The sequence below is a fragment of the Solanum lycopersicum genome, chromosome 12, assembly GCF_036512215.1.
Source record: "Solanum lycopersicum chromosome 12, SLM_r2.1".
NCBI lineage: Eukaryota > Viridiplantae > Streptophyta > Magnoliopsida > Solanales > Solanaceae > Solanum > Solanum lycopersicum.
The window spans coordinates 3,848,365-3,874,734 of record NC_090811.1 but is presented as its reverse complement, the minus strand read 5'-3'; the positions used below and the strand labels follow the sequence as shown (position 1 = coordinate 3,874,734).

The 26,370-nt window shown below is 28.9% G+C and overlaps 5 protein-coding genes across 6 annotated transcripts; 3 read left to right on the top strand and 2 right to left on the bottom strand.

Moving 5' to 3' along the window:
* Positions 1 to 1,709: 1,709 nt before the first annotated feature.
* On the top strand, positions 1,710 to 2,123 carry LOC101250190 (uncharacterized). Its single transcript, XM_010315540.2, has one exon. It carries the CDS (start codon positions 1,710 to 1,712, stop codon positions 2,121 to 2,123), a length of 414 nt encoding a protein of 137 aa, XP_010313842.1.
* A 3,088-nt stretch (positions 2,124 to 5,211) lies between these two features.
* Positions 5,212 to 5,616, top strand: LOC104644843 (uncharacterized). Its single transcript, XM_010315539.4, has one exon. The coding sequence runs from the start codon at positions 5,212 to 5,214 to the stop codon at positions 5,614 to 5,616; it is 405 nt and encodes a 134-aa protein (XP_010313841.1).
* Positions 5,617 to 6,531: 915 nt separating this feature from the next.
* On the bottom strand, positions 6,532 to 15,465 carry LOC101249149 (homeobox protein knotted-1-like LET12). Of its 2 annotated transcripts, none has more exons than XM_010315538.4 (6): positions 9,902 to 15,465; positions 8,813 to 8,933; positions 8,124 to 8,323; positions 7,507 to 7,638; positions 6,877 to 7,013; positions 6,532 to 6,777 (listed from the first exon to the last, which is right to left on the bottom strand). In XM_010315538.4, exons 1-6 carry the CDS (start codon positions 10,295 to 10,297, stop codon positions 6,774 to 6,776), a joined length of 990 nt encoding a protein of 329 aa, XP_010313840.1. In that variant the 5' UTR covers positions 10,298 to 15,465; the 3' UTR covers positions 6,532 to 6,773. The 2 variants fall into 2 exon arrangements, with proteins under 2 accessions (XP_010313840.1, XP_004251773.1); XM_004251725.5 differs by having other exon boundaries at positions 6,532 to 6,782; positions 9,902 to 12,912.
* On the bottom strand, positions 15,423 to 15,770 carry LOC101248846 (uncharacterized). Its single transcript, XM_010315537.4, has one exon. It carries the CDS (start codon positions 15,768 to 15,770, stop codon positions 15,423 to 15,425), a length of 348 nt encoding a protein of 115 aa, XP_010313839.1.
* A 7,793-nt stretch (positions 15,771 to 23,563) lies between these two features.
* On the top strand, positions 23,564 to 26,329 carry LOC101248549 (transmembrane 9 superfamily member 11-like). The gene has a single exon (XM_019211489.3). The coding sequence runs from the start codon at positions 24,041 to 24,043 to the stop codon at positions 26,012 to 26,014; it is 1,974 nt and encodes a 657-aa protein (XP_019067034.1). The 5' UTR covers positions 23,564 to 24,040; the 3' UTR covers positions 26,015 to 26,329.
* The last annotated feature ends 41 nt before the right edge of the window (positions 26,330 to 26,370 follow it).

Here is a 26,370-nt window from a genome sequence, read left to right as displayed (position 1 = left end):
TACAGATTTTCATTTATGAATCACACACTTCAGCGAATACTTGCAAAAATTCATTTATGAATCTCACACTTCGGTGAATACTTACCAAAATACATAATAGTCAACGTAAGATTTAGCAAAAAAATGTTGATCATTCAATCATTCCTCCTAAAAAAAAAAAAGGCTAGTGTAAAGACTTGATTTTTTTTATGTTTTTAACATATTTATTGATAAAATATTTACAAATAAAACACTACTATATATATATTCACGTCTTTCCCACTCTTTGTCCTCTCTCGCTCGCCCCTCTCCTCCCTCTCTCAATCTCGATTGCCATTTATACAAATGTATATGTATAATTTACAGTTATATACAAATATATACATATATAATTCATCTCTCTCCCACTCTCTGTCCTCTCTCGCTCGCATCTCTCCTCCCTCTCCCGATCTCACTCGCCTCTCTTCTCTCTCTCCCAATCTCGCTCGCCTCTCTCCTCCCTCTCCCAATCTCTCTTGCCATATATACAAATACAAATGTATAATATACAATTATCTAACCAAATACATATACGATTCACCTTTCTCCCTCGCATCTCTCCTCCCTCTCCCGATCTCACTCGCCTCTCTTCTCTCTCTCCCAATCTCGCTCGCCTCTCTCCTCCCTCTCCCAATCTCGCTCGCCTCTCTCCTCCCTCTCCCAATCTCGCTCGCCATATATACAAATACAAATGTATAATATACAATTATCTAACCAAATACATATACGATTCACCTTTCTCCCACTCTTTTCCCCCTCTCTCTCTCCTCCATATAACATGTAGCTACAAATTATAATTATCAAACTATAGCTATGGAGAGTAATTAATTATTTTAAAGTGACTATATGTGAAAGTTTTCCTATTTTTAAATGTTCATAGCCCACGGGCTAGCCTCTGAGACTAGCGAATTTGGCCTATGAGGCTAGCGAGCAAAGTGAGGCTGGGCTTAAAAATTTGTTTTTAAATGGGTCAAAAAAAATCAGACACAACCCACTTAATTCAAGAATTGGATTGGACCGACCTTGCAGGTCAAATCCATTTTGACGGCTCTAAATAACACTAACCATTTTGTTCTATCATCATTCTATATAAATGATGGTTCTTCCGTCCGACGAAAACAATGAAAAATGCCACGTGGGGTCAACCAATGCAGAGTACTTTATTCCAAATAAGTGGGGTTATTTCTGTAATTTTACTTTTTAAATCCTGCTAATGCTTTCCACTTATCAGCCTTTTTTTATAATGAAAATAGCTTGCACGGACATCCTTTATCTAGTTTAAAATAAAAATTCAAAATCTTTTATTTTATAGTATAGACACCTTGTAGATTAGTTAAAATGTTTTCAATCTTATCACATTTTTCTTTTCTAGTAGGATATAATATAAATATTGATTAATATTTTAAAAGATATTTTTTAAATGATGAAAAAATTTATAATATACATCACATCTTGTTTAGTTTTTTTTAAATGTCTAAATAAATATAATTAATTTTTTAAAATTAAAACGCGATAACTATTTTGGAACGGAGCGAGTATATACCACACCACTTGTGAATAGCCGCACATAAAATTTGTTAACAAAACAGTGGGAACCAAAACAGGCCAATTTGTCCCTTTTCGTCTTTTTTTTTTTCTATGTAAAATCCCCAATTTTTCTTCGCCATTTTCAATCTCAATTCTCAGCTCCAATGGACGAAAACGATGATTTTTCTCTAACTTCACCCCCAAATCTCAAGCAGAAGCTCAAAAACTCCCTCTGTTTGTCTTGTTGCTTCCCTCACCGCCGTCCTCCGCCGCCGCCGTCATCGTCTGATGAGAATCCGGCGCTGATTTGGGTAAACAACGAAGAATCTAGTAACCTTCTGAAATTGAAAGATAAGGTGTTAAATGTTCTGAATTTCGTCGGAACTGGATCGAATCGGCACAAGAGACACGCTTCTACTGAGTTTCGTTACGATCCGATGAGTTATTCGCTTAATTTTGAAGATGGATTTGATGATGATAGTGAAGAAATTGCTCCTTTGAGGAATTTCTCCTCTCGACTTCCTCCTTCGCCGCCGGTGAAATCCTCGCCAGTGAGGGAAGTAGCTGCTGCAAGTTAAGTGCTTTTGTGTGATAATTTTTATTGTTTTTTTTTTCTATATAGAGATGAAATTACAGTTGAGTTTGATTCTGCACATAGATTTATAATCTAAAAATTCTTGCCTTTTTTTCGCTATTTCTCTGCTTTGCTTATTATTTGGGTCTGGATATCCCACTTTGGAGGTAAATAGCTTAGTTCATATTCAGAGCTCAAACTTGAGATTATGGAAGAAAATCTTTCACCGATCTCATGTTCAAAGCTCAAACTCGAGATTATGAGATGAAATGCTTCTGATGAGCTCATATTTAAAGTTCAAACTCGAGTTATGAGATAAAATGTTCCCATGAATTCATCATATTCAGGTTTTAAATTCGAAATTTTAATTAAAATTAAGAATTGAGGAATATTTACCGTTTCATTGCAAATCAGGGATTATATATGAAATTTAGGGGAGAAAGAAATCAGAATTTAGAGCTGAGTTTTGGTTTTGAAAATTTCTCTTTGCACTCTAGAGAGACCGTAGAGGCTGTCTTTAATGTTAAACTACTCGTTCATTCATTCTTAACAAGAAATCTTGCATTCGAGCTTTGAAAATGAAGTCACAAAAAACACTATTAAGAGACTTTCTGATGCTCATTGGTACGAATATGAAATATCGAATGAAAAATAAAATAACTTCATAGTTGAGTTTGAAGTATTTCTTTGTTATCATACATTCACACTCCATCTAGTATTCAATCAAATAGATTGAGAATCGTAAGGTATTAAATTCGATTTCTAAATAAATTAAATATTAGGTGTGTCTTTTTCATCTATAACAATAACATATTAAGTGAAATACACCTTATTTCTATCTTAAATACTTTCGATTCAAATATAATAAAATAATATACTCAAATAAATTATCAAAAATGATAATAAATACAGATGGACATAATAAACAAAAACTACAATAATACAGGTAATATGTTGGTAAGCATCAATCACCCTAACTAGGACAACACTATACTACCTGCTAACCTTTTATTCTAATACACGTGGAGCTTAAGACAACACTATACTACCTACTAATCTGCTATCCTATCTCTTCACGTAATCTCTATCAATAACCTCCCGCACTTCTTCACTGGTGCATCATCACATTTTCTCTTTATATGTTTAGTCTTAACCAAGCTAGTCTTGCTTTTCTTATGTTATCCTCCACGATTTACGAATGTCACTTTCACCTTATTTTGAATATTCTAATTTCTGATCGACTGTTCATACTATGACCATACATCCATCTTAATATCCTTATCTCCACAATATATATTTTTCAAATATAAATTTTTTTATTAGTCAACACTCCAACCCATAACCATCTTTTTTTTTTTTTAATATATAAGATCTCAATAGGATCTCTATTTGGATAAGAATATGACTCATACTTTTGGATATGATCTCAAGATATTATTTATTAATGTTGGTAAAAAGAAAAAGGATAAAAGAAAAGGATGACATAAAAGAAAAGGTAGCAAGCATATAATGAAAGTGAGAATTAAGTCAGCTTCATGAATTGCCAATAGGATTGTTGAACATGACAAATAATCTTTAAATATTATTACTAAGCAAATATTTTACATCATATTTGATAATTACTATTATTTCAATGTCCATATTAACAAGAAAAGCTAATTTATAATTAGAAGACTTAACACCCCTTCCACCCAACTTGCTTCACTCATGCACAATAATAAAAGAAAATTAAAAGAGCTTACATTTAAATTACGATAAAATTATCAATTTTACTTTATTTTTTTTGTAAAAAAAATATTTTCCCATTATACTAAAGTAAATTAATATGTAGTATGCCACCTCAGTATGAAAAAAATAAAATTCAAATACTTATCATTCCACACGTTGTAGACACGAATATTCACATGAGTCCAACACTCTTTTGTTTCTTCTTTGCTTTAAAGATTTGTTATAAATTACTATACCTAACTTATGAGATATTTTTTTTTTGGCGGCCACACGGTATATGCCAATTGCAAAAAACTTGTACTGATAATGAGACTATAGTACAAAATAGTATCTATCTGTTCTTCAATTCAGAATTTAAATTCGAGATCTTTAATTAAAATTAAAAAAATCTTATGAGTTACTATAGTTTTTTTTTTGCCATACTTTTGACTATGTGTATATTAATTTTAGAAGTATTGAGAAAATGTAAATTATTAATTTTATCTTTAAACGGTCATCAGCGTTAAAAATATCTTTCTAGCCTAAATAAATTTCGATACATCATCGATACGCTACATGCTAAAACAAGTAGTCTCGAATTCTAGTACGAAGGAACATAAGATTCTTTTAAAAAAGTCGAGAGAAGTGTTCAGAATACTCAAAACTTCACAAGAATTTAAAGGTATATTTAAGTTCAATTAGTCAAGTAAAGACATATTTTTAAGACATTCAATAATTTGAAAATAAAATTAATAATTATATTGAATAATCATAAAAAAATTAATTTACGTTAAATTTAAAAATATTCTAAATATTTCTCTTATCATTTTATCAACCTATTTCTCCTAACACATGTAACTAATTTATGTGTATATGGAAAATAAAAACAACTAAAGTATCCTTTTCCTTTGTAGATTTTATTATTTGCTAAAATAAATATAACATTAGATTTTTTTTAAGTATTATTTTAATAAAGGCACCTTTTTTAATAGTATTTCTTAAACCTACCTTTTAATTTACAACCACTTGTCCACTTCTCTCACTCCCTTTTTATCCCTTCACACACACATCCCACACGCACAAACAAATACATATAAGTAAACACTCACCAATTCTCAAATTCCCATCATTCTCCTCCCAACACACACATATTATTTGTTGATTTTATTCGATATTCGTATTAAATTTTAATTGATTTCTCTATTTAAAAGTATTTCTATATTTGATCTTTTTTATTTGATACTTAATATTCATATTAAATTTCAATTGATTTTTCTATTTAAAAATATTTTCATATTTGGTCTTTTTTATTTGATATCCGATATTCATCCTGAATTTCAAATTAATTTCTCTATTTAAAAATATTTTCATACGAGCTTAGTATCATGAATAGTTATATTCCCGTTACTGATTCGAAACAAGAAAACGAAATTTCTGATTATTACTACGATTCATCATCTTCTTCTTCAACTGGATGTGGATTGTGTAGTTGTTTAAATTTTTCATGTTTCAATTGGGGCAAAGGCCATGAAGTTCACAGCAGATCTCTGCTACAAGATCATGAAAAACCAGAGCACAGAGAGTCATGGCTGGTGATATTGAAGAATTTATTAAGAAAAATGAATAGTAATTCGAAGAAATCGAGACCTCAATTTCAGTATGATGCTCAGAGTTATGCTCTAAATTTTGATGATGGAGCTCGTGAGGAAGAAGATGGGCTTTTCAGTAATTTCTCATCTAGGTTTGCTGTCCCTGTTATTGCTCAAAAACAGAGCAAAATTGGTTTGTGACACCTTTTTATTGAGAAAATTATTGAAAATGTTATTAATATAATTAGACTACTATTTTCTTTTCATTCGTATTTAATATTCGTATTGAATTTTGATCAAATTTAAATTCGTGTCGTGAATTACAAATGGGTAAAATACTCTATATTACAGATAAATAAATACTTAACATTCTATCGTAACTTTTAACTGTAATAAAAATAATTGAATACTTATCATTCTATCCTAACTTTTCATGGTTAGGATATTGTTGTTATGTATGACTTTTTGTAATGTTTGCTCAAATAGCGAGGGATATTAGCCGAACTCGATAGCTTTTATTTGGATTCTATATAAATAAAATTTCATCAAATACGTATAGATAATGAATTTTCATTCCAATAAATTAGAAGAGTTGTGTTGAAATCTCGATTTGAGCTCTTGGACGAAGCTAGAGGGTTTTTTATTGATTCATGTGAAATTGTGAACCTAATAACTTTTGTAGAAATCTCACTCAAGAATTATATAGATAATTAAAATTATAAAATAAATACTCAAAATTCTAAATCAACTATAGTTAGAATTCTACTAGAATATTTATTACTATATGATAATAATTATTATTATAAATAATTTAATCTTAGTCGAACTATAATCCTAATCTTAATATAATTTTAGTCGTAGTTTAATCTTAATTAATATAAGTAGTCTAATTCTAGTGCGATTCTAACTCTAAATTTCCTTCTTCATCAACACTTGTTGAACCTGTTTCTTTGACATATTTCAATTGTCAGATTACGTATTCATTAATACTTGCTGCAGACACGTCAGAAATTCACTTAATATTTAATTAGTATGAACTCATTTATATTAAAAATTTGAGATTGCTATAAAAACTTAAAGAGCTTCAAATATTAGATTTTCGATAAACAAAAAGTATAGCACATCAAAACAGCAACCCTTTTAATTGAAAATCTAACACTTAAAAGTTAATCTTTTGCGATATATATATCTAAATTTGAGACATTAAATGAACGTGCATCCACAACTTATAAGCTAAAAATCATTAAAAGTATTTTACATAATATAAAATGACTTTCCTCCTATCAAACATATTCTTTTCCCTTCATGCATGATATTCTCAATTCTCCTGTCATGTAAAATGATCATTTCTAGATTTTTCACCTGCACTATAAATATAATTTTTACCAAAATATTAGGATAAAGTTAGTAAAATATATTGTTTTGAGTAACAATAATTAATTAATTAGTAACTGAATCTACCTTTTGCGTTTGCTTTTTTGAGCAGAAGATGATGATGGAGTAGAGTGCCAATTTCGTTTCCTTTGGTTAATGAACCAATTATTGACTTGTTTTAATTGCAATCCTGTATCTTTCACTAATTTTGCTTTATCTTCCTCCTATATATAAGCATCATCAACAACAAAAAAACCTTAGACAATCTGATGCACAAAGCATTCCATATTCACGTGGTGTTGGGATTCGCCCTAAGGAGAGCTCTAACATGACGCCCTGAGACTTACGTGTGTGACTTAGTTCTATAAGAGTTTCATTCTAAGTGTCCGAATGTACGCCTTAAGCACGCTCAAAATCCAACACTGTGAGCTTGCGTAACAGATCTTGCACAAATTATGTGTTTAATTCTTTAGTTAACACTAAAACAAATTACGAATATTGAAAGGTTGGACCTTAAAACAGAAACGAATTCAAGATTTAAACTTTAATATGATTTTCTAAATTCAATGTCAATAATAATTTCAAGTGCTAGTTTTACCCGTGTCCCAAAAAGGCGCATGAATGATGTAAGCTGCCTACTGACGACTGAGACCAACATCAATTAATAGCTAATTTCACGATTCGAACTTGTAACTTAATGAGTATAGTAGTACTTACTGTGGGATAAGGCCACTTAGAATGTGATTTCCACCAAGCTTTTAAGGCAGAAGTAGTGTCACCAGGCAGCTTTCCTGCTCTTCTTTTTCTTAAAATTTCTTCTCTAATGTCAACAATCTTCCCCTTGTAATCCTAGAAAGAAAAAAAAATACCAAAAAAAAAGAAGATAATCCAATATTTAGGATCAGTAAATATATAACAAGCTTTATCTTATTATTCACTCTGTTCTGTTCGGTATTATTTGTCACGTTGCGTTTTTCGAAAGTCAATTTGACTAATTTTTAAAATTAAATTATATTACATTAATTCGATATTTTAACAAAAAAGTTAAATATTCTAAAACTATATGAAAGGTACTATAAATTACAATTTTTCGCATATTAATATGATAAAAGAATACATCTTAAAAATGTTAATCAAGGTTTTTATAGTTTGACTCTAAAAAATAGAAAACATGACAAATTAAACAAATACCGTATTTATCAATGTGATTTTTCAGTTGAATGCTACATTTTAAACTAACGAAACCACAATATCTTTAACTACACATATATTTGTATAATCAAAATTACTGAATTCAACTGAATCGTACTAAATATATACTAGTAAATTGTTACCTGTTTGAACTCTTGTTTCAATTCTTGCCTCACACGTTCCATTAAAAATCTTTCATTTTCAGTAGGTACAAGAGGACCAAAACCATTACTATCTTGTCCATCTAAAATTCCATTATAATGACAATATGTCTCACTTTCTACTTGATTATCTTCATCATCATCTGACATGGTTGCACCTGTACCTTCTCCTGATGCTACCCCTATCACGCATCGAGAATTTAAACTTGATGAGTTCAATCTGTAAGTATATATTAGTATGCTTGAACTCGATGTATGTAATTATGAAATTCCGAGTTCATAATATGATAACGTTACCAATTATATATGTTTCAGTCCTAAATAAGTTGAGATCTGCTAAATAGATCATTATTGATATTGAATATGGGGCGGTTCCACGGAAACCCAAAATCTTTTGTATATTTATTGAGAAATATGCAAAATGTTAAGAAATATTTGACTATGAATTTATAAACTTCAAATTCTGAGAATGAATATGCATTTTGTCAATCATGTTCTGCGTTTATAAAGTTCTTAAGAATTTCTAATAAGGTTAAAAGACTCTTCGAAAACATAGGATTAAATGTATTAGTATGTCTATCGAAATATCATAGTAAAAATATTGAATTTAGTTGAACCGATAAAAGATGATATATTGTTAATTAAACACAAATGTGTTATATATTAATTACCTGTTAAAGTTTGTAGAGATTGATCAAGATCCCAACAAGCCATGACAGCTTCCATTGCATGGACACGAACATGTTGTTGTAGTTGCTCTTTAAAAGAAGAGAGCAATAGAACATAATTTGCCTACAAAATAATTATTAACAAAAACAAAATAGAGTTTAAGTTATATTATTTCAATCGAAATGAAAAAATAATAAACCTTTTGTATTAACCCTCTAATATTCCTTTTTTGAGGTTTGAAATTCCAAAAAGAATATCGGAACCTCACTATTAATATAGTGATGTATCCACCAGGATTTTCAATAAGAGGGTTCAAAATCTGTAAAAATAGATAACTAGAGGGGGTTCGATCAACATCTACGATATATACATACAAACTTATTTTAATCATGTATAAATAATATAATTTTCTGCTGAAGAGGGTTCAGATCAACCCCTTCATACAAGATAGCTCCGCCCCTGGTCATATTTAAAAGTCAGACAGTTGAACATCATTGACAAAGAATTGGTGGGATTAAGGATGGGATTGAATAGCAAATGCACTTGTGGTTAGGATAAAACCTGCATTTCCTACTTAATGCAATTGATCGATCCGACATTTCTTTTCTTTAATAATGTCTTCGCTTCACTTTAAGACACTATTTATCAAGGAAAGGCAACCTTTTTTTTATTTAATGGATAAAGTAGAAGGAGTGAACAAGCGCTCCGATAACGAACCGTAAAAAAATAATAGCGAAAATTTTATTTTTATAAATACAAATATTATGCCACTAAACTCTTTCTTGAAAATCGAGAAAATATTTCAAATTTAATTTCAAAACTAGATTGGATTCACCATCCGTTAGACACAATACAAATATCTCACATTTTCTACACTAAAATCATCTTAAATCGCGAGATTTAATCTTAAAAACAAGACAGATTATATATTATTATAACAAATCAAAAAAATCTAGATCGTGTAAAATAAAATTTCTAATACAACGAACTATATATAACTCTTTAAAAATATACTATATATTAAATCTTAAACATCATGGAAAAATACATGAATTTGTCATAGATCAAGTTCTTAAAAATAGTAAAATTACCATAAATTGATCAAGTTCTTTATCATCAAGAGACCGTTGACTTTGACCAACAACATAGTACTTTGCCACCAAATTCTGTGACTCCGTCAACTGCTCGTCGATCCTCGGTAACTGGTCCACCGGAGTCGCGATTCTCAGGCAAGCCACGTGTGCAGAAAGAAGTTGTTCCGATAAATGATGGTTTAAAATATCCGCTTTGTATTTTTCACTCTGATCCCAAACGTTACTATTGTTGTTGTTGTTGTTGTGCTCGTTGTTATTGACCTCGTCCCTATATTGTTGACTTAGCTTTACGGAGAAATTCATCGATTGATCCGAAACGTCGTCATCGACGTTGTGTTGTTGTTGTTGTTGTTGTAGACCTAATTCTTGAGAAAAGTGATCATGAAACTCCATGATTGTTGTTATTATTGAAGCTTTTGTTCACAACTTATATATTGCAATCATTTCATAGAATAGAGAACGAAAATGAGATAATAAAGAAACAACTTTTAATAGTATAGTCATGTATATATATATTTTAAAAATAAAGTAGTTGTGTGTGTATATATTAAAAAATAAAATAACATGTAATTTAATTTAAATACATCGTAACATCGTAGAAATTTCTTACATCAATGATAGGAAGAGATTAGTAGCTTATATAAATTGGTGTAAAAGGGATTTCCTCCTACATAATTACATGTAAGTTTCCTAAGCGGGACCGACAAAAATAGTGCGACAAATAAAATTATTCATCCGTTAGAGATTTTATATTTGAGTCCAGTAATTTCAAATGAATCAAACTCTAACGTAGATGTCCGACAAAGATATATTATGATGTAAATCAAACTTTATAATGATAGTACATACAACTTAAACTCAAATCGTTTATTCATTTACATGGATATGCCAAGTACTTAGTTGAAAAAAGAATTATTTTCTTATAAGTTCGTTTCAAAATAATGATATTATTTATTTACTACTCAATTAATTAGTCCATTTTTAAAAAAATAGATATTTTTCTTAATTTGAAAACAATATAATTTGAACAATTTTGAATTTTTTATATATAAGATCAATTATAAATACTGTCATATATAAAGATCGATTATAAATATGAAACGCAATCAAATTTCACGAAGGATTGATAATTAATCAAATCATCACCTCTTAGCTACCAACTGGTGTTTAAAATATATAAAGATAAATTCAATAAAAATTAAGATAATTGATCTAAAGTCTCATTTGGCAACTCTTATCAACCACTAACAATATCTACCTAATTAATAAATAATCAAGAAGATGTGGATTTTCCGGTGACTAATTAAAGTTCCAAAATCCAAAAATATCAGTGAAAAATAAATAAATATAAATAAATGATCTCTAGGTTTTGTATATACTCCGTCTGTTTCTAAATTAAAGTTATGTCAAATGTACCAAAATGTCTTTTAATCTTGTGATCTTAGACATGTCACGTGGAAAGATAAAATTAAAATATTGCCAAAAATGAAAAGAGGTCATTTTTTTAAAACAAACTAAGAATGAAATAAGGTCATTCTTTTTGAAATGGAGGAAGTACTATTTATGTTAATAGTGTAGATATAGAATATTCCTCTGTCCATTTTTAGTTGTTACAGTTAAATTAATTTTTAAATTTAAATATTTTAACAAAAGCTAAATATTTAAATAAAAGTTAAATTAAATTATATTAATTCCATATTTTAAACAAACAATTTAGATATTTAAAAACTATACAAAAATTACTATAAATTGTAACGGTTTCTTTTTTTCTTTTTTTTGCATAAAATGATGAAAAAAACACTTCATAAAATGTTAGTCAAAGTTCTTATAATTTGATTCTAAAAAAGAAAATCATAACTAAAACTGGACAGAATACTCCATTCATCCTAATGTTTGCAGTGGCGGATCTAGGATTTTAAGGTTGTGGGTGTTCTGAAGTGGAACTGTAAAAAATATGTGTTAACAATGAGATTTAAACCTTGGTACAACAACATTAAAAGAGTCTTAAGTACCCATCCTATAATCATTGGGCCAACTATATGATTTATTTATTGGGTGCTCTATGTTAATTTTTTGCAAATACCTATCGGTTTCTACATAGATATATATATTTCGTAACAAAGTTAATGGGTGCTCGAGCACCCGGCAGACACCATGTGGGTCCGCCCCTGAATTTATGTGCACAATTGAAATATCGAAAGTTAATCAAGTTTTTTTCTTGGACTGAATTTTTGTTATGTCTTTTAAAACATTTATATAGTTTACAAATACATACATTTTATCTCAAATTTATATAAAAACTTTTGCTTTATTTTTAAAAAATATTTCTGTTTGTTACAACTTACAACCAATACCTTTTCTTTTTCTTATTTTAATTTGATGCTATTTCATTTAATTAGTGAAATTAATGTCGTAGGCAACTTTGACAGATCATGTTGATAATAATGACAAACATATAATTCGAAAGATTAATTAAGTTAATGAGAATTAGGACCAAAAAAGTCATTAGTTAATCAGAAATGGGAGTGACAGCTTGTCTTATTGTTCTTTAGAGAGTTAAACGTTTCTAATTGTGATTTGTTGAAGCATTATAATGCTTAATTATTCTAATCCATGAATAGTGATTAAATTGAAATATTTGTGCTTTTGAAGTTAATGCATTTATGTCTGAGGTTCATGTATTTATAAATTTAGGGACGTTTTGGTAGCTAGTTCGAAAAAGAGTTATACCAACATATTAAATTGTATATAAGTAAGTTAATTATTGATCAAGAGGTACTTGAATTATTCATATATAAAAGTAATATAACGTTTGATTTTCAGTTTAAAAACTAACGCGTATACAAGTTATGTATTATTTTATGCAACAAAGAAGTATGAAGGTGGTACTATATATATATATATATATACAAACTCTCCCGTTTTCATAATTAATTGTCATGGTTTTCTTTTTTAGAGTCAAACTATAAGAACTTTGACCAACATTTTACTATGTATATTTTCATCATATTGATATGCAAAAAATTGCAATTTATAGCATTTTTCGTGTGGTTATTGAATATCTAATTTTTTTTCAAAAAAAATATAGAATTAATATAATTTAATTTAACTTTATTTTCAAAATAAGTTAAATTAACTTTCAAAATGCGTGACATGACCAAAAAAAAGTGGACAACGAAAGTATAAATTAATACCTATATAAAATAACAATCATGATAACTGATTTTTATATTAATAATATTTAAAAATAAAATTCTAACCAACTAATAAACGACTCTTCGTACGTGACTTAAAAATTCTTATTATAGGACTTCATTTATATTAGCAGGTCTGGTCCATTTGCATAGAGCCCAAAAATATGACAAAAAAGGTACATGGTAGACCTTAACTTAGTTCTGATTTTTCGTGAAGTCCGTAAATAATGAAAACTTAGTGAATCGAAATAATGAAAACTTAGTGAATCGAATTAGTATTTTATTTGATATGAAAAAAGTACGCATTGAGAATTCTTATAGCAGATATTAACTAATTAATGCCACATTAGGAAAATTATTTAAAACTAATAATTTTAAAACGAAATCACTCTTTCATAATTAAAAGAGTCCTATTTGAATGGATTTATAAGCTGATGAAACTGATTTAAAAGTCCCAAAAGCTAAAAGCTAAGTGAAGGGTGTTTTTTTTCCAACTTAAAACTCATTTAATGTTGATCAAGTATATTACCTTTTTTCTCTTAATTTATTATTATTATTATTATTATTAATAATAATTTATGATGATAAAGAAATATGTGAATAGGAAATATTGTTACTTATGGAGGTAAAATATAAATTAATTTTATTTTAATTTTTTTTAAGAATAAAAACCTTAAATTAATCAACTTCTTATCATGTTAAGAGCTTCAAAGGTATTTCAGACATATTGATAAAAAAAGTATTTATCAATATTTATTTACCAAACACATCGACAATTTTTTTTAACTGCAGCACTTTTATCCAAATACATAATTACTTATTTTAAAAATAAATTTTAACACTTTCAGAAATATTTAAAAGTTAATTATTTTAAGTCAATCCAAATAGATTCTTAATAGAGTTTCCTATTAAATAAAGGTGTGTGTAATACTACCTTTAAGTGTTAGGTGATATCAAATGTTTTATATTAAGAAATTTTTATATTCCAAAAGTTTGGAACAAATAATCCAAAATGTCAGGCTTGATACTCCAAAAATAAAGCAACCAAGATGACAATATTTCCTTTTTTTGAATTGGTCACTACTCCCCATATTATTTTTAATTTTAGTTCATAGTATAGTCCATAAGAAACGTGAACTAACACAATAAAATAAAAGGAAAACGACACATTCATGAATGCATACACAAAAAAAGGTTCAGTGCGTGACATATACTGTGTCACTCAACTCCCAAACAATTAAATTATTTTTATAATTCCCAGGTGTGCACAAATATAAAATTCAGCTTCTATAATAACTCGTAAATCACGTAAAAGAGATAATCTACACTAGAAAGTCTGGTGCGATAAGCACGATTCAAAAGACAAATCTTGTTAAGAGATTTTTATGCAATAACTCATAAATCACATAAAAGAGGTAATCTGCACTAGAAAGTCTGGTGCAACAAACTCGATCCAAAAGATAAATCTTATTAAGAGATTTCTATGCAATAACTCGTAAATCACATAGAAGAGGTAATCTGCACTAGAAAATTTGATGCGACGAGCTCGATCCAAAAGATAAACCCTGTTAAGAAGTTTCGAACCTAAAACTTCCGATATGGAAGTTCCAAGCTCAAATCCACCCAAAGTCCGACTTAAATTCAGATAACACATTGCATCGCGCAATTCATCTAGGTAAAGTCCTTTTTATATTTTTCATTTCCTGGTAAGATTAAATTATTTAAAATTTTACGAATTAGTGATTAATAAATCTAAGTAAAGCAAAGTCCTTTTTATATTTTTTCATTTCCTGGTGAGCTTAAATTATTTTAAATTTTACGAATTAGTGATTAATAAATCTAAGTAAAGCAAAGTCCTTTTTATATTTTTTCATTTCCTGGTGAGCTTAAATTATTTTAAATTTTACGAATTAGTGATTAATAAAGTGAAAAAATACAATAAGTACCCTGTCGCTGGGCCCGAACACAAAAAATCAGGCGATATGAACAGCAGCAACAATGATAAAAATACAAAATATTAAGCATTTAATTTTTCCATATTATAAGCAGTTTACGAGGATAATAATTCAGAATAAAAAGCAAATTCAGTAAGAAAATTTCTGAGGTATTAAAAATTGACAGTGAATAAACAAAAAAAATAATAATAAATCATGAAGATTGAAAGCTATTTTCTCCAAAATTTAAGAATTTTTCTTCGCTGTCAAATACACATTAAACAAACAAATCTCATAAAAATCAAACAACAGCTAATAATTTTTTTGTTTAATAGAGTATAAAAAAACAGCAATTATTATTACCTTAATTAGAAAAAAAGATTAAAATTATTAAACCTTACGGAAAACGAGATCTTCACCGTCTTCATTAACCGGAAGCAAATTCCTCTTACTCATATCGGCAACCGTCACAGTAGGTGAAGAACACGGCGATGAATGACCGGACGCCGCTGCTGACGCCGCCGCAACCAACGATAAACATCCTTCACTCCACGACCGGCGAATCGGATACGAAATATTCATATTTCTCGACGAATGAGAACAGTTCCCTCTCGATTTATGTAACGCACAGCCACAATTCCGGTGGTATGGCCTTTTTGAAATTTCTAGATCGTGACCGGAGATAGATCCTTCGAATACTCCCCGGAAAATTGCATCGCCGGCAGCTCCGGTAGCCATATTACCGTATTTTGCTCGTGAGAGCAGGGTGGTAATGGCGAAAGAGATTTAGAGAAGTGAAAGGGAAATAAATTTAAAAAAGGGGGCAGAAAACGTGTAGGGGTAGGGTGAGTTGCGTGGGGGGTGGGGTAACGGCAAAAGCGGCACAATCGAGGTGAATGGGCCATGCAACTATTCAACGTGTTAATTTATTTTTCCTTAGATCTGGATATTTTGTCGGCCTTATAATGTTCATTTTTTTGTTAACAAAAAGGAAAAAAAATATCGTATAAAGTTTAATTTTTAATTTAATACACCTATAAAAAGATTAGGCTAGCAGTACCACATAATTCACGAAAATTATATATAATAACAAACTATTAATTCAAAATAAATATTGTAAATATATTTTGATTTAATTATACCTGATAGCAAATTGTTACTATTTCGTCTTTGTAGTTTGTACAGGTGAATCTCGCTTGTCACTCTCATTTTCTCCCTTACTTTTCTCGTTTTTTTATACAAATATATATAATGTGATTGTGTTTGTATAAAGCGAGAGAAAATTATATATATATATTTTCGTTTCCCACTCCTAGATTTCGCTTGCTCATCCGCGTCTCTCTCACTTTATACAAAGACGCAAATGTATAAATGTGTTGTATTTGTATAAGCGAGCGAAAATTTTATATATACATATATTTCATTACATTCTCCCAGATCTCGCTTGCTCACTCTTCTTTCTCACCTTATATAAAATATAAATGTATAAATTGTGTTTGTGTTTGTTTAAAGCGAGAGAAAATTGTATATACGAATAAAAATGCATATATTTTTGTCCTAAATATTTGTGATTATACAAATACAATTTCTCCCTGCCCATTTTTTTGTTATTTCTCTCTTTTTCGCTTTATACAAATACAGATTATACAATTGATCTTATGTATATATACGCCAAAGCAAATCATAAAATTGGTTTCTTTTGTATATGTATAGTGAAATATACATAATTATGTTATCTATGAAGCGCAATTATGCAAATTATAGCTATAACATACAAATATTTTATATTATGTTTGTTATATATGAATGTTGCTCAGAAGAATATTTGAGAATATAATTCGATTCAATTATAAGAGATATATTGAAAATAGTGATAAACTTAGAGTGATACATTTGCAAATGGTTTCAAACTCTTCTACGAGGATGAGAATCTAATAAGAAATCAAGAAAAATATCAAAAGCATTTTTTAAATTTTGTGAAAATTTAGAATATATTTTCACTCATATTATAATATCAAAATATATTTAAATTTAATTAATCAAATAAAAAATATGAAGCTAGTGTATTTGACTATTTTTGTTCACTCCAAGGGTGATCCAATATAAAAGAGTCAATTAGTTCCAGATGCATACGTTGTTCATCTCGACCTAAATTATTTTATATTATTTGTCTTATAAAAAATAAATAAGACATACTATGAACTTGAATTGTGATGATTTAGTATATTTTATTTATAACATAAAGATGATGCCCCAATCACCGACCAAAGTACAAGGAAAAAGAATTAATGATAGGTAATAGTAAAGTGCATTTAAAATTGATGACCCACACAATGCTATCTCATAATAGAAACACGCACTCGACTTGTCCATTCATGAAGAATCATCGATTCTTCGTAATCAAACGTTAAATTATCCACGAATTTAAAATAGTCGAGTTTCAATATAAATATTAAATATCAATTAAAGAAATAAAAAAGAATAACATTGGAATCACCTTTGGCCTAAGAACGGTGCTTTTATTATATTTAGTTGAAAGAGTTTAGGTGATATTTTCAAAGTGACTCTCAACGGAAGAATCTAAGATATTTTAAAAGAATCAAAACAATTCACCGAATATCTTAACTTATTTAAAGACTAAAATGAACCATGAAATTAAATATTTACTGTAGATATGAACTTTCCCATAAAGCTAGGAATAAAAAATCCTTGTTCCAAATTAAGATTCGAAAGGACTAAAACATTATACACACAACTATCTTAGCTCAATAGAATGATTGATATTTTTAGAAAATTATTATACTATTTAATCCATCTGTCTCGATCAATTTATATGACATCTTTTATGTTTTGAGAGTCAAACAATTTAAGTTTGACAAGAGATTTGCGCATGAAATCTTCAATTTTTTTGAAATAAAATTTATATATTTGTAAACTATGTAAAAGGTATTATAAATCACAATAATTGATAATTTAAAGTGTTTATAAGATTTATAAAAAATTTACTGTCAAAGATAGACTTGTTTGATTCTTTAAATTTGAAAAATGATATATAAAAAGGAACATGTAGTACTACTAATAATTGTAGCTTTCCCACAAGTTGGGACAATTACCATATTATCGTACCTAATGGACCTAAATATCATTGACTTTCATCATCTTTGTGTTTCATTAATCTTGCAAAAAAGATAGACTATTATTTAAGAAGTTATAGTGGAAATTTGATTGAAAATTCACTCATACTAACTTTTATTTTTCTATAATCTTGCTTCACTCGAAAAATAAAAAAATAATATAAGGACTTTTTTTTATAAGGACTATTTTTTTAATAACAATATCATTTGTCTGAATATTTTTGAATGTTATATTAAAATATTATTATAGAAGATATATAAAAACATAACATGAAATTTGTTTTTATCCTTATAGTGAAATATAGGTTTGAACCTCTAATTTATTTGTGTTGGATGTGGCAATTGCTACGATTACAATACTTTTTTTTTTTTATATATATATATATAATAATTAGTTGTTTATCTATAAAGACTCTAATATTAGATTTATAACAAATATTCAGTTTCTTTATTGTAGCAAAAGTCTAAATTTAAATTTTATTAGGAGTCCACTACTAAATTTATGTAGTTATTTAAAGACAAATAATTAATGAATTTTAAGATAACACATATTTTCATCTATATATATTGGAATGGTCACGTATTGATTTGGATAGGTTATTGGTCGAAATTAAAATCAAATCAATTTTTTTAATTTTAAAATTACTAAAATCAAATCAAATATAGTATATATTTATCGGTTTGGTTGTTATCGGTTTTGATTCGTTTTGGTTTGGTTATTTGGTTATTAACCATAGACAAAAAGAAAAAGAAAAGGAACCACTCATTCAAAACATGGAAAAAATGACAACTATCTATTTTAAAACGAAAATAGTTAGAATAACTGACATTATAAAACTTTCAATTATTGAATTTACTCTTACAAAAGCTTCAAAATTCATTATTTTGGCCTAGAAGAAAGAGAAAGTCATATTTTCAATCTCATAAAAAATTATCATAGACACACTCGTATACGTAAAATCAATAAGATAAATATTCTCACCTTAGACATTTTTTCTTTCATAAATTATAAATATATTTTGATGAAAACACATATAAGATCTTTAAAATTGTTTATAAAAAAATATATTATGTATGTATATTAAAAAGATTTATAATTTGACGGTTCGATTTGATTATTTATTCAATTTCTTTTTGAACTAAATCATAATCAATCCATATACTATCGATTTTTAAAAATCTAAAACCAAACTACACCTAATCCAAATAAAAATCGATTTAGTTAGTCGATTTGGTTTAATTTTTCAATTTGAATCGATTTTTATTCAAACTGTAGACACCCCTACGTATATACTTATAGTTGATACTTCCAATTTGAAAATTGGTATATATCCTCATATTAATGGACTAATAAAAACTTTACTGCAATGAACTTAATATATCGTTATTTAACTTAGTAGCACAATAATGACGATAAACTCTTTGTAAAAATAAAATATAATCTAATGTTAGGATGAATTTATGTAGTAAGAAGTGACTAGCCGCCTACCTACTCAATATCTATCTCAATATCTATAAAGAGAGACGGATTTCGCCTGCCACTCTACCGAGCTAACCAGAATGGAGAGTCCGAACGAACGCAATGTCACTCGATCATTATCAAACTGACTGCAATCTTTTTCTGTCCGTGAAGATCCCACCAGAGCGCCCTCTACTTCTAATAGGCCATGAACTAGATCAGAATCATTCTCAACGAGTCCATGTTTGGTTGAGATAAAATTATGAAATAGTTATCTCATAATTGTAATGATATTATTTTTATTCCACATTGAGAATGAGATAACAATTTTAAAATAATTAATCTCAGAATAATTAATTGTGAGATAACTTATATATAAAGTAATGAGATCTCATATATTTTGGGGCTAATTACATCTTATCTCGAAATTTTCTCCAATTACAAAAATCTGAACTTTTTCATTGCTCTTGGATACATTTTTTTATTGTCTAACACATTACAAATGATACAGTGCGTTATAGAAAAATATATTTTATAAAAAAATACTTATGATTTTTATAATAGTAAAAAGTTTTAGAGATAATGAATCTTATATTGTATATTTATGTAACTTTTTCATAATTTATTCCCTAACCAAATGAGTCCTAAGTATAATCTTTTGCCCAAATAAAGACTTTCTCGTTTTTGGGCTTTGTTAATCTAGAATTGTGAGCAATGACACATTAACATAGATCTTGCAAATATTGAACTTAGCATTTAAATTATATTGGTGAAATATTTTTTTTTTCTAAAAAAAATAGTAACTTGTTTAAGTGAAAATAAAATAAAACTTTATGGGGATATATTAATGATAATTGGGAAATGTGTTATTATCAAGTTGCCATGTTATGAAAAAGTTCATGTTTAGCGCACGGCGTTGGGAGTTGACTTTCTTGAAATTGTGAATGAAGAGACCTTAATGTACAATGTAATCAATCATCCTCTAATTTCATATGCTAATTCAAAATTTTAAATTTATAATTTTGAATTTTATAATTTGATCATTTAATATCTATCACGTTTTATATATTAACATATTCAGTAAAATGTTAAAAAGATTAAGTGTATGATCTATTTCTATCATGTGCAGATAGAAAAAGATGCCTCACGAGAATTTCTCAAAAAGGTCAACGCATTCTAGTTCCATTCTCACTCGTAAAATTTTACTGGTGAAGTTTCAACATGATTCAATAATTTTTTTTATTTTATTGTTATAATATAACTTCGAAATTTACATAGATTCCGATAATTTTTGTTACAGGCTTGTAGCTCAGCCCCTTGCCTATCTATACTCCCTCGAATTTGAGAAAATGGTGATAGGTATCTAGTTATTTCAAAATCAAGGGTTAAATGTATCTTCTAAGATCGATTATCAAAGTGCTATTTCATTTTATACCTTACTTTTTTTAATTTCTTTTGAAAAACATATTATTCTAATATTTTTATTTTATTATATACTCTTTATAAGAATGCATGATACATTTAAAATTAAATTAATTTTTTTAAATAAAGTAATTTTACTATGTATTCGTTTCAATATTAATTTTTTTTTGTTACTCTTAAATAAAACTGTGTGAATATATGATAATTAAGTAATAACCAAATTATATACTATAATGTAAGAAATAATACATATGTTTAATAATAGATATTTACTTAACCACTTAAGTTAATTTTTATCAACATTAAATGAAAAATAACTAGGAATTTTAAAAAATTGATTATTATATATTTTGGGTTCTGTTTGAAATAAAAAAACAGATAAATTGCAGTCGTAGTAAAGCTAATTCTTCCTTTTAACGCAAATATCATTTCTTTATTGCTTTAAGTTTTAGAAATCTTTTTTTAATAAAAAATATTATTCATTATAATTCCTAAAGAATAAATAATTTCACTTCTAGTTTCGTTTGACACGATAACTACATAAGTCAAAGTTTAAAACTAAGAAGTTATGGCTTATATATAATCATACATTTTTACAAAGTCGTTATCAAGATAATTTTTAGATAAGATATATAGTGAAATGTGATTATAAAGAATAAGTAATATGATATAATGAGGAAAATCGATTCTAAAGAAAATTCAATTGTTATAAATACGTAAACAAATTTCTAAATTTGTAGGATTTTTCCCATCGAGTATTTCAATTATGCTATTTTTCTATTGAATCATTGAACCATCCATAATTTGTTCCTTTTAAACAATGTTGACTGATGTGGAACCAATTTTTGTGAGGGATATTGTACATATGTTGTTACAGAACTCATTAGTCAAATTAATAGTGAAACTGTTCGAGAATAATTATGTTTTATTTCAAGTCATTTGAACACAACAGAAAACAAATGAAACTAACACACAATTTTCTTCATTCCTTCAATCAAAATCATTACAATACGAACACAATTGAAGGTATTTATAATAGAAAAGTCGATCAAAATCAACCAACGGTGTTTAATAGAAACAAATTATGAGTAGTTTAATGATTTAATAAAAGAAAAACATAATTGAGATACTTAAAGGGAAAACCTCAATAAATATAGACATCTATTTATGAGTTGGACCTAGAATTAATGTTATAGATGATAAATTGTCATGAAAAGATTTGATTGTAGGATATCTCACCATCTAAAGTTATGTATATTAATATACAAAAATTATCAAATTTTCTATAAATAATTGATGTTAGGATATTCACTTCACACGTGTCGATACAAAAACATTTTATATAGTTTAAATAATAAATAGAGAACATGTAATATAACGTGACGAGATTTAATACAAAAACTTTTTATATAACAAAAATAATAAATAGAGAACATGTAATATATCATGACGGGATTTGATTGTAGTATATCTCCTATTGTGAGGCTCTTTTATTCTAAAATATATATAAAAATATAAAGAAATTATCACTATAATAAAAATAATTTTTAATGACAATAAATATTGATATTAATAAAGAGCGTTAAAATCTTTAATAACATTAGTTAAATGTTATTAGAATCAATATCGCTAAAGACTTTAGGAATATACATAAAAAGTGATAATTATCTTTAAATATATATTTAGCGACAATTAAAAATTAAATACCGCTAATAATTATTTTTATTGTAGTGTATCAAACCATATAGTAAATAAAATAAATGATGGTAGAACATTCATCTTCATACGTGTCGATACAAAAGCTTTTTGTTGCTTTTCTTTCAAATAATAATAATAATAATAATAATTCTCAATATCATTGGTAGCTTAGATGATTATTTATTAATTAATTATTTTTGGCCTTTTCTAAAAAAATACATAAATATGTTTAGATCCAATTAGTTGCTGCATATTTACGTGACAAGCGTGAAAAAGCAAAGGATACTATTGTTGAGTAGTCAAAAGAACATTTTGCAAGCTGTAAAATGTACCCTTTTATTTAATATTTTAATTTTTAGGCAAATCTACCTATTTATTTAAACATACATTGACAATAATTAAGATTTTCAATTAGGTAGGAAATATGTAACTAGAAATTGTCAAGAAAAAAAATACTTCCTTCTTTGGCATATCAAGAAATGTATATATAAACTATAAGAAACACATTTGTACAGAGTGATATACAAATAATTATAAATTAATAATTAGTTAATAAGTCGAGTTTGTTAGAAAATATTTTACTTTTAATATAATATTAAACTTTTTGTGTAAATCAAAATTTAATCAGACTTCAACGTTGTATCATCTTTATCATGCTATTACAATTCATGATTAATTAATTTTGAGATAAATAAATTATCTCAGAATTTAATTATAATTAGATATGAGATGAAACCTATCCTAAAATTAGTTTTCACTTATCCTTCTTATCAAACGGACAATATAAGTCTTAGAAAAAAAGAAAAAGCTTTATCGAAAATGATTTTTCTATTTCTCAATATTAACATACGCCCCACGCTTTGTGAGATTACACCAGATACGTTACGAGATATTGTAGGGACATATAAGTCATTTAATTAGGGCCTACATGGTAAGCCAAGATCTCCCACCGACGAAGTAAAGGAATTAATATATGTATATAAATTCCTTAGTCATGGAGTCTGTACAATTCCATCACTTCCATTAAATCTTCTTCACAGCTCAATTCTTCTCCATTTTAGTGCATGTTGTTCTATCAGAGGTGAGCAAGATCTGTTCTTTTTAACAACCCTTCAATTTCCCCTCTTTATATGCTTCATTGTTCTTGTTTCAATATTAATCAGATCTGGTTTAAGTTTGATGTTATAGATAGATCTTGATATATATTGAATACCCATTTGAAAAAGTTTTGATCTTTGCATTATAAATACACCCTTTTGATAAATCATTTAGATCTGATCAAAAAAGGGGTAAAAATGGTGTCTTTTGATAAATTGAAGATTTGGGTTTTGTGTATCTGTTTGGTTTCTGAATTGGGTTATGGGTTTTATCTGCCTGGAAGTTATCCTCACAAATATGGGGTTGGTGATTTCTTGAATGTTAAGGTTAATTCGTTGACTTCAATTGACACTGAATTGCCTTATAGTTATTATAGTTTGCCTTTCTGTAAGCCTGAGGAGGGTGTGAAGGATAGTGCAGAAAATCTAGGTGAGCTTCTTATGGGTGATAGGATTGAGAATTCTCCTTATAGGTTTAAGATGTATACTAATGAGACTGAGGTTTTCTTATGTCAAACTAAACCTTTGTCTGCTGATGAATTTAAGCTTTTGAAAGAGAGGATTGATGAGATGTATCAGGTGAATTTGATTCTTGATAACTTGCCTGCTATTCGTTATACCAAGAAGGAGAATTACTTCTTGCGTTGGACGGGGTATCCTGTTGGGATTAAGGTGCAAGATGCATATTATGTGTTTAATCATTTAAAGTTTACGGTTCTCGTTCATAAATTTGAGGAGACCAATGTGGCTCGTGTGATGGGTACCGGGGATGGATCAGAGGTGATTTCGACAGTAGGAAATGAAGGATCTGATGCACCTGGATATATGGTTGTTGGATTTGAGGTTGTACCTTGTAGTTTCCAGCATACGCCTGATTCGTTGAAGAATCTAAAAATGTACAATAAGCTCCCATCTCCAATCAAGTGTGACCCGACGACTGTGTCCATGGCTATTAAAGAAAATGAACCTGTGAGTTTTACTTATGAGGTGAACTTTGTGGAGAGTGACATCAAGTGGCCGTCGAGATGGGATGCTTATTTGAAGATGGAAGGTGCAAAGGTGCATTGGTTCTCAATACTCAATTCCCTTATGGTTATCACTTTCTTGGCTGGTATTGTGCTTGTGATCTTTTTGAGAACAATCCGCCGGGATCTGGCAAGGTATGATGAACTAGACAAAGAAGCTCAAGCTCAGATGAACGAGGAGTTATCTGGGTGGAAGCTTGTTGTTGGTGATGTTTTCCGTGCCCCTAGTAACCCTGGCCTTCTCTGCGCGATGGTTGGGGATGGAGTTCAAATCTTGGGGATGGCTGTAGTGACTATTATGTTTGCTGCCCTTGGATTCATGTCCCCAGCATCTCGTGGAACATTGATTACAGGTATGCTATTCTTTTACATGATTCTTGGTGTTGCAGCTGGCTATGTTTCCGTTCGTCTTTGGAGGACAATCTTCTGTGGTGATCACAAGGGATGGGTTGGAGTTGCATGGAAGGCTGCATGTTTCTTCCCTGGACTTTCTTTCCTAATTCTTACTGTATTGAACTTCTTGTTATGGGGTAGTCACAGCACAGGGGCCATTCCCTTTTCTTTGTTTGTCGTTCTCATTTTACTTTGGTTCTGTATCTCCGTCCCCCTAACCCTGATCGGTGGCTACCTTGGGGCAAAGGCACCTCACATTGAATATCCAGTCCGAACCAACCAGATCCCACGTGAAATTCCAGCACAGAAATATCCATCTTGGCTTTTGGTTCTCGGGGCAGGAACCCTTCCTTTTGGCACTCTGTTCATTGAGCTCTTTTTTATCATGTCCAGTCTCTGGATGGGTCGTGTGTACTACGTCTTCGGTTTCCTCCTCATCGTTATGATTCTCCTCGTCGTCGTTTGTGCTGAGGTGTCTCTTGTTCTAACCTACATGCATCTTTGTGTGGAGGACTGGAAATGGTGGTGGAAGTCATTCTTTGCTTCTGGTTCAGTCGCGATATACATTTTCCTGTACTCCATCAACTATCTAATATTCGACCTCAAGAGCTTAAGCGGCCCTGTTTCCGCCACCCTTTACCTCGGATACTCCCTCTTCATGGTCTTGGCTATTATGTTTGCAACAGGCACTGTCGGGTTCCTTTCGTCTTTCTGGTTTGTACATTATTTGTTCTCTTCAGTGAAGCTAGATTGAGGAAGCCTCTTGGTCTTGAAGAGCTGCAAGTAAACAAATCAAACATTGAAGAAGCAGTGGGCGGATTTCGAAAGAACATTCTATTTTACTTTTAATGTCATTTTGTAGGGTATTTCGAAGAGAAAAAAACAATAAAACTCCTAAAGTTTTGTTAAATTCTTTAATAGAAAAAGTCATTGCATCTACTGAAGTAAAGTTTCATCAGTTGGTAGGATGAACATCACATTGTTATCATTTCTCTAGTTTCCTATTAATAGTGTTGAATCTGTTATCTTTGAAAGGGCTTTATCATAATATTAGTGATTCTTGTAACTATGTCTAGTTCTGTTTTTTGTTTGGTTCACCCCGTTATTGTT

Excerpts from the sequence above, each read along its gene's own strand:
- LOC101250190 (XM_010315540.2), top strand. The coding sequence starts at position 1,710 with ATGGACGAAAACGATGATTTTTCTCTAACTTCACCCCCAAATCTCAAG.
- LOC104644843 (XM_010315539.4), top strand. The coding sequence starts at position 5,212 with ATGAATAGTTATATTCCCGTTACTGATTCGAAACAAGAAAACGAAATT.
- LOC101249149 (XM_004251725.5), bottom strand. The coding sequence starts at position 10,297 with ATGGAGTTTCATGATCACTTTTCTCAAGAATTAGGTCTACAACAACAA. Across the intron at positions 8,934-9,901 it reads AAGAACTTGATCAATTTATG|GCAAATTATGTTCTATTGCT; the intron begins GTAATTTTACTA and ends ATTATTTTGTAG. Across the intron at positions 6,783-6,876 it reads CAAAAAAGCAAACGCAAAAG|TGCAGGTGAAAAATCTAGAA; the intron begins GTAGATTCAGTT and ends TTATATTTATAG.
- LOC101248846 (XM_010315537.4), bottom strand. The coding sequence starts at position 15,770 with ATGGCTACCGGAGCTGCCGGCGATGCAATTTTCCGGGGAGTATTCGAA.
- LOC101248549 (XM_019211489.3), top strand. The coding sequence starts at position 24,041 with ATGGTGTCTTTTGATAAATTGAAGATTTGGGTTTTGTGTATCTGTTTG.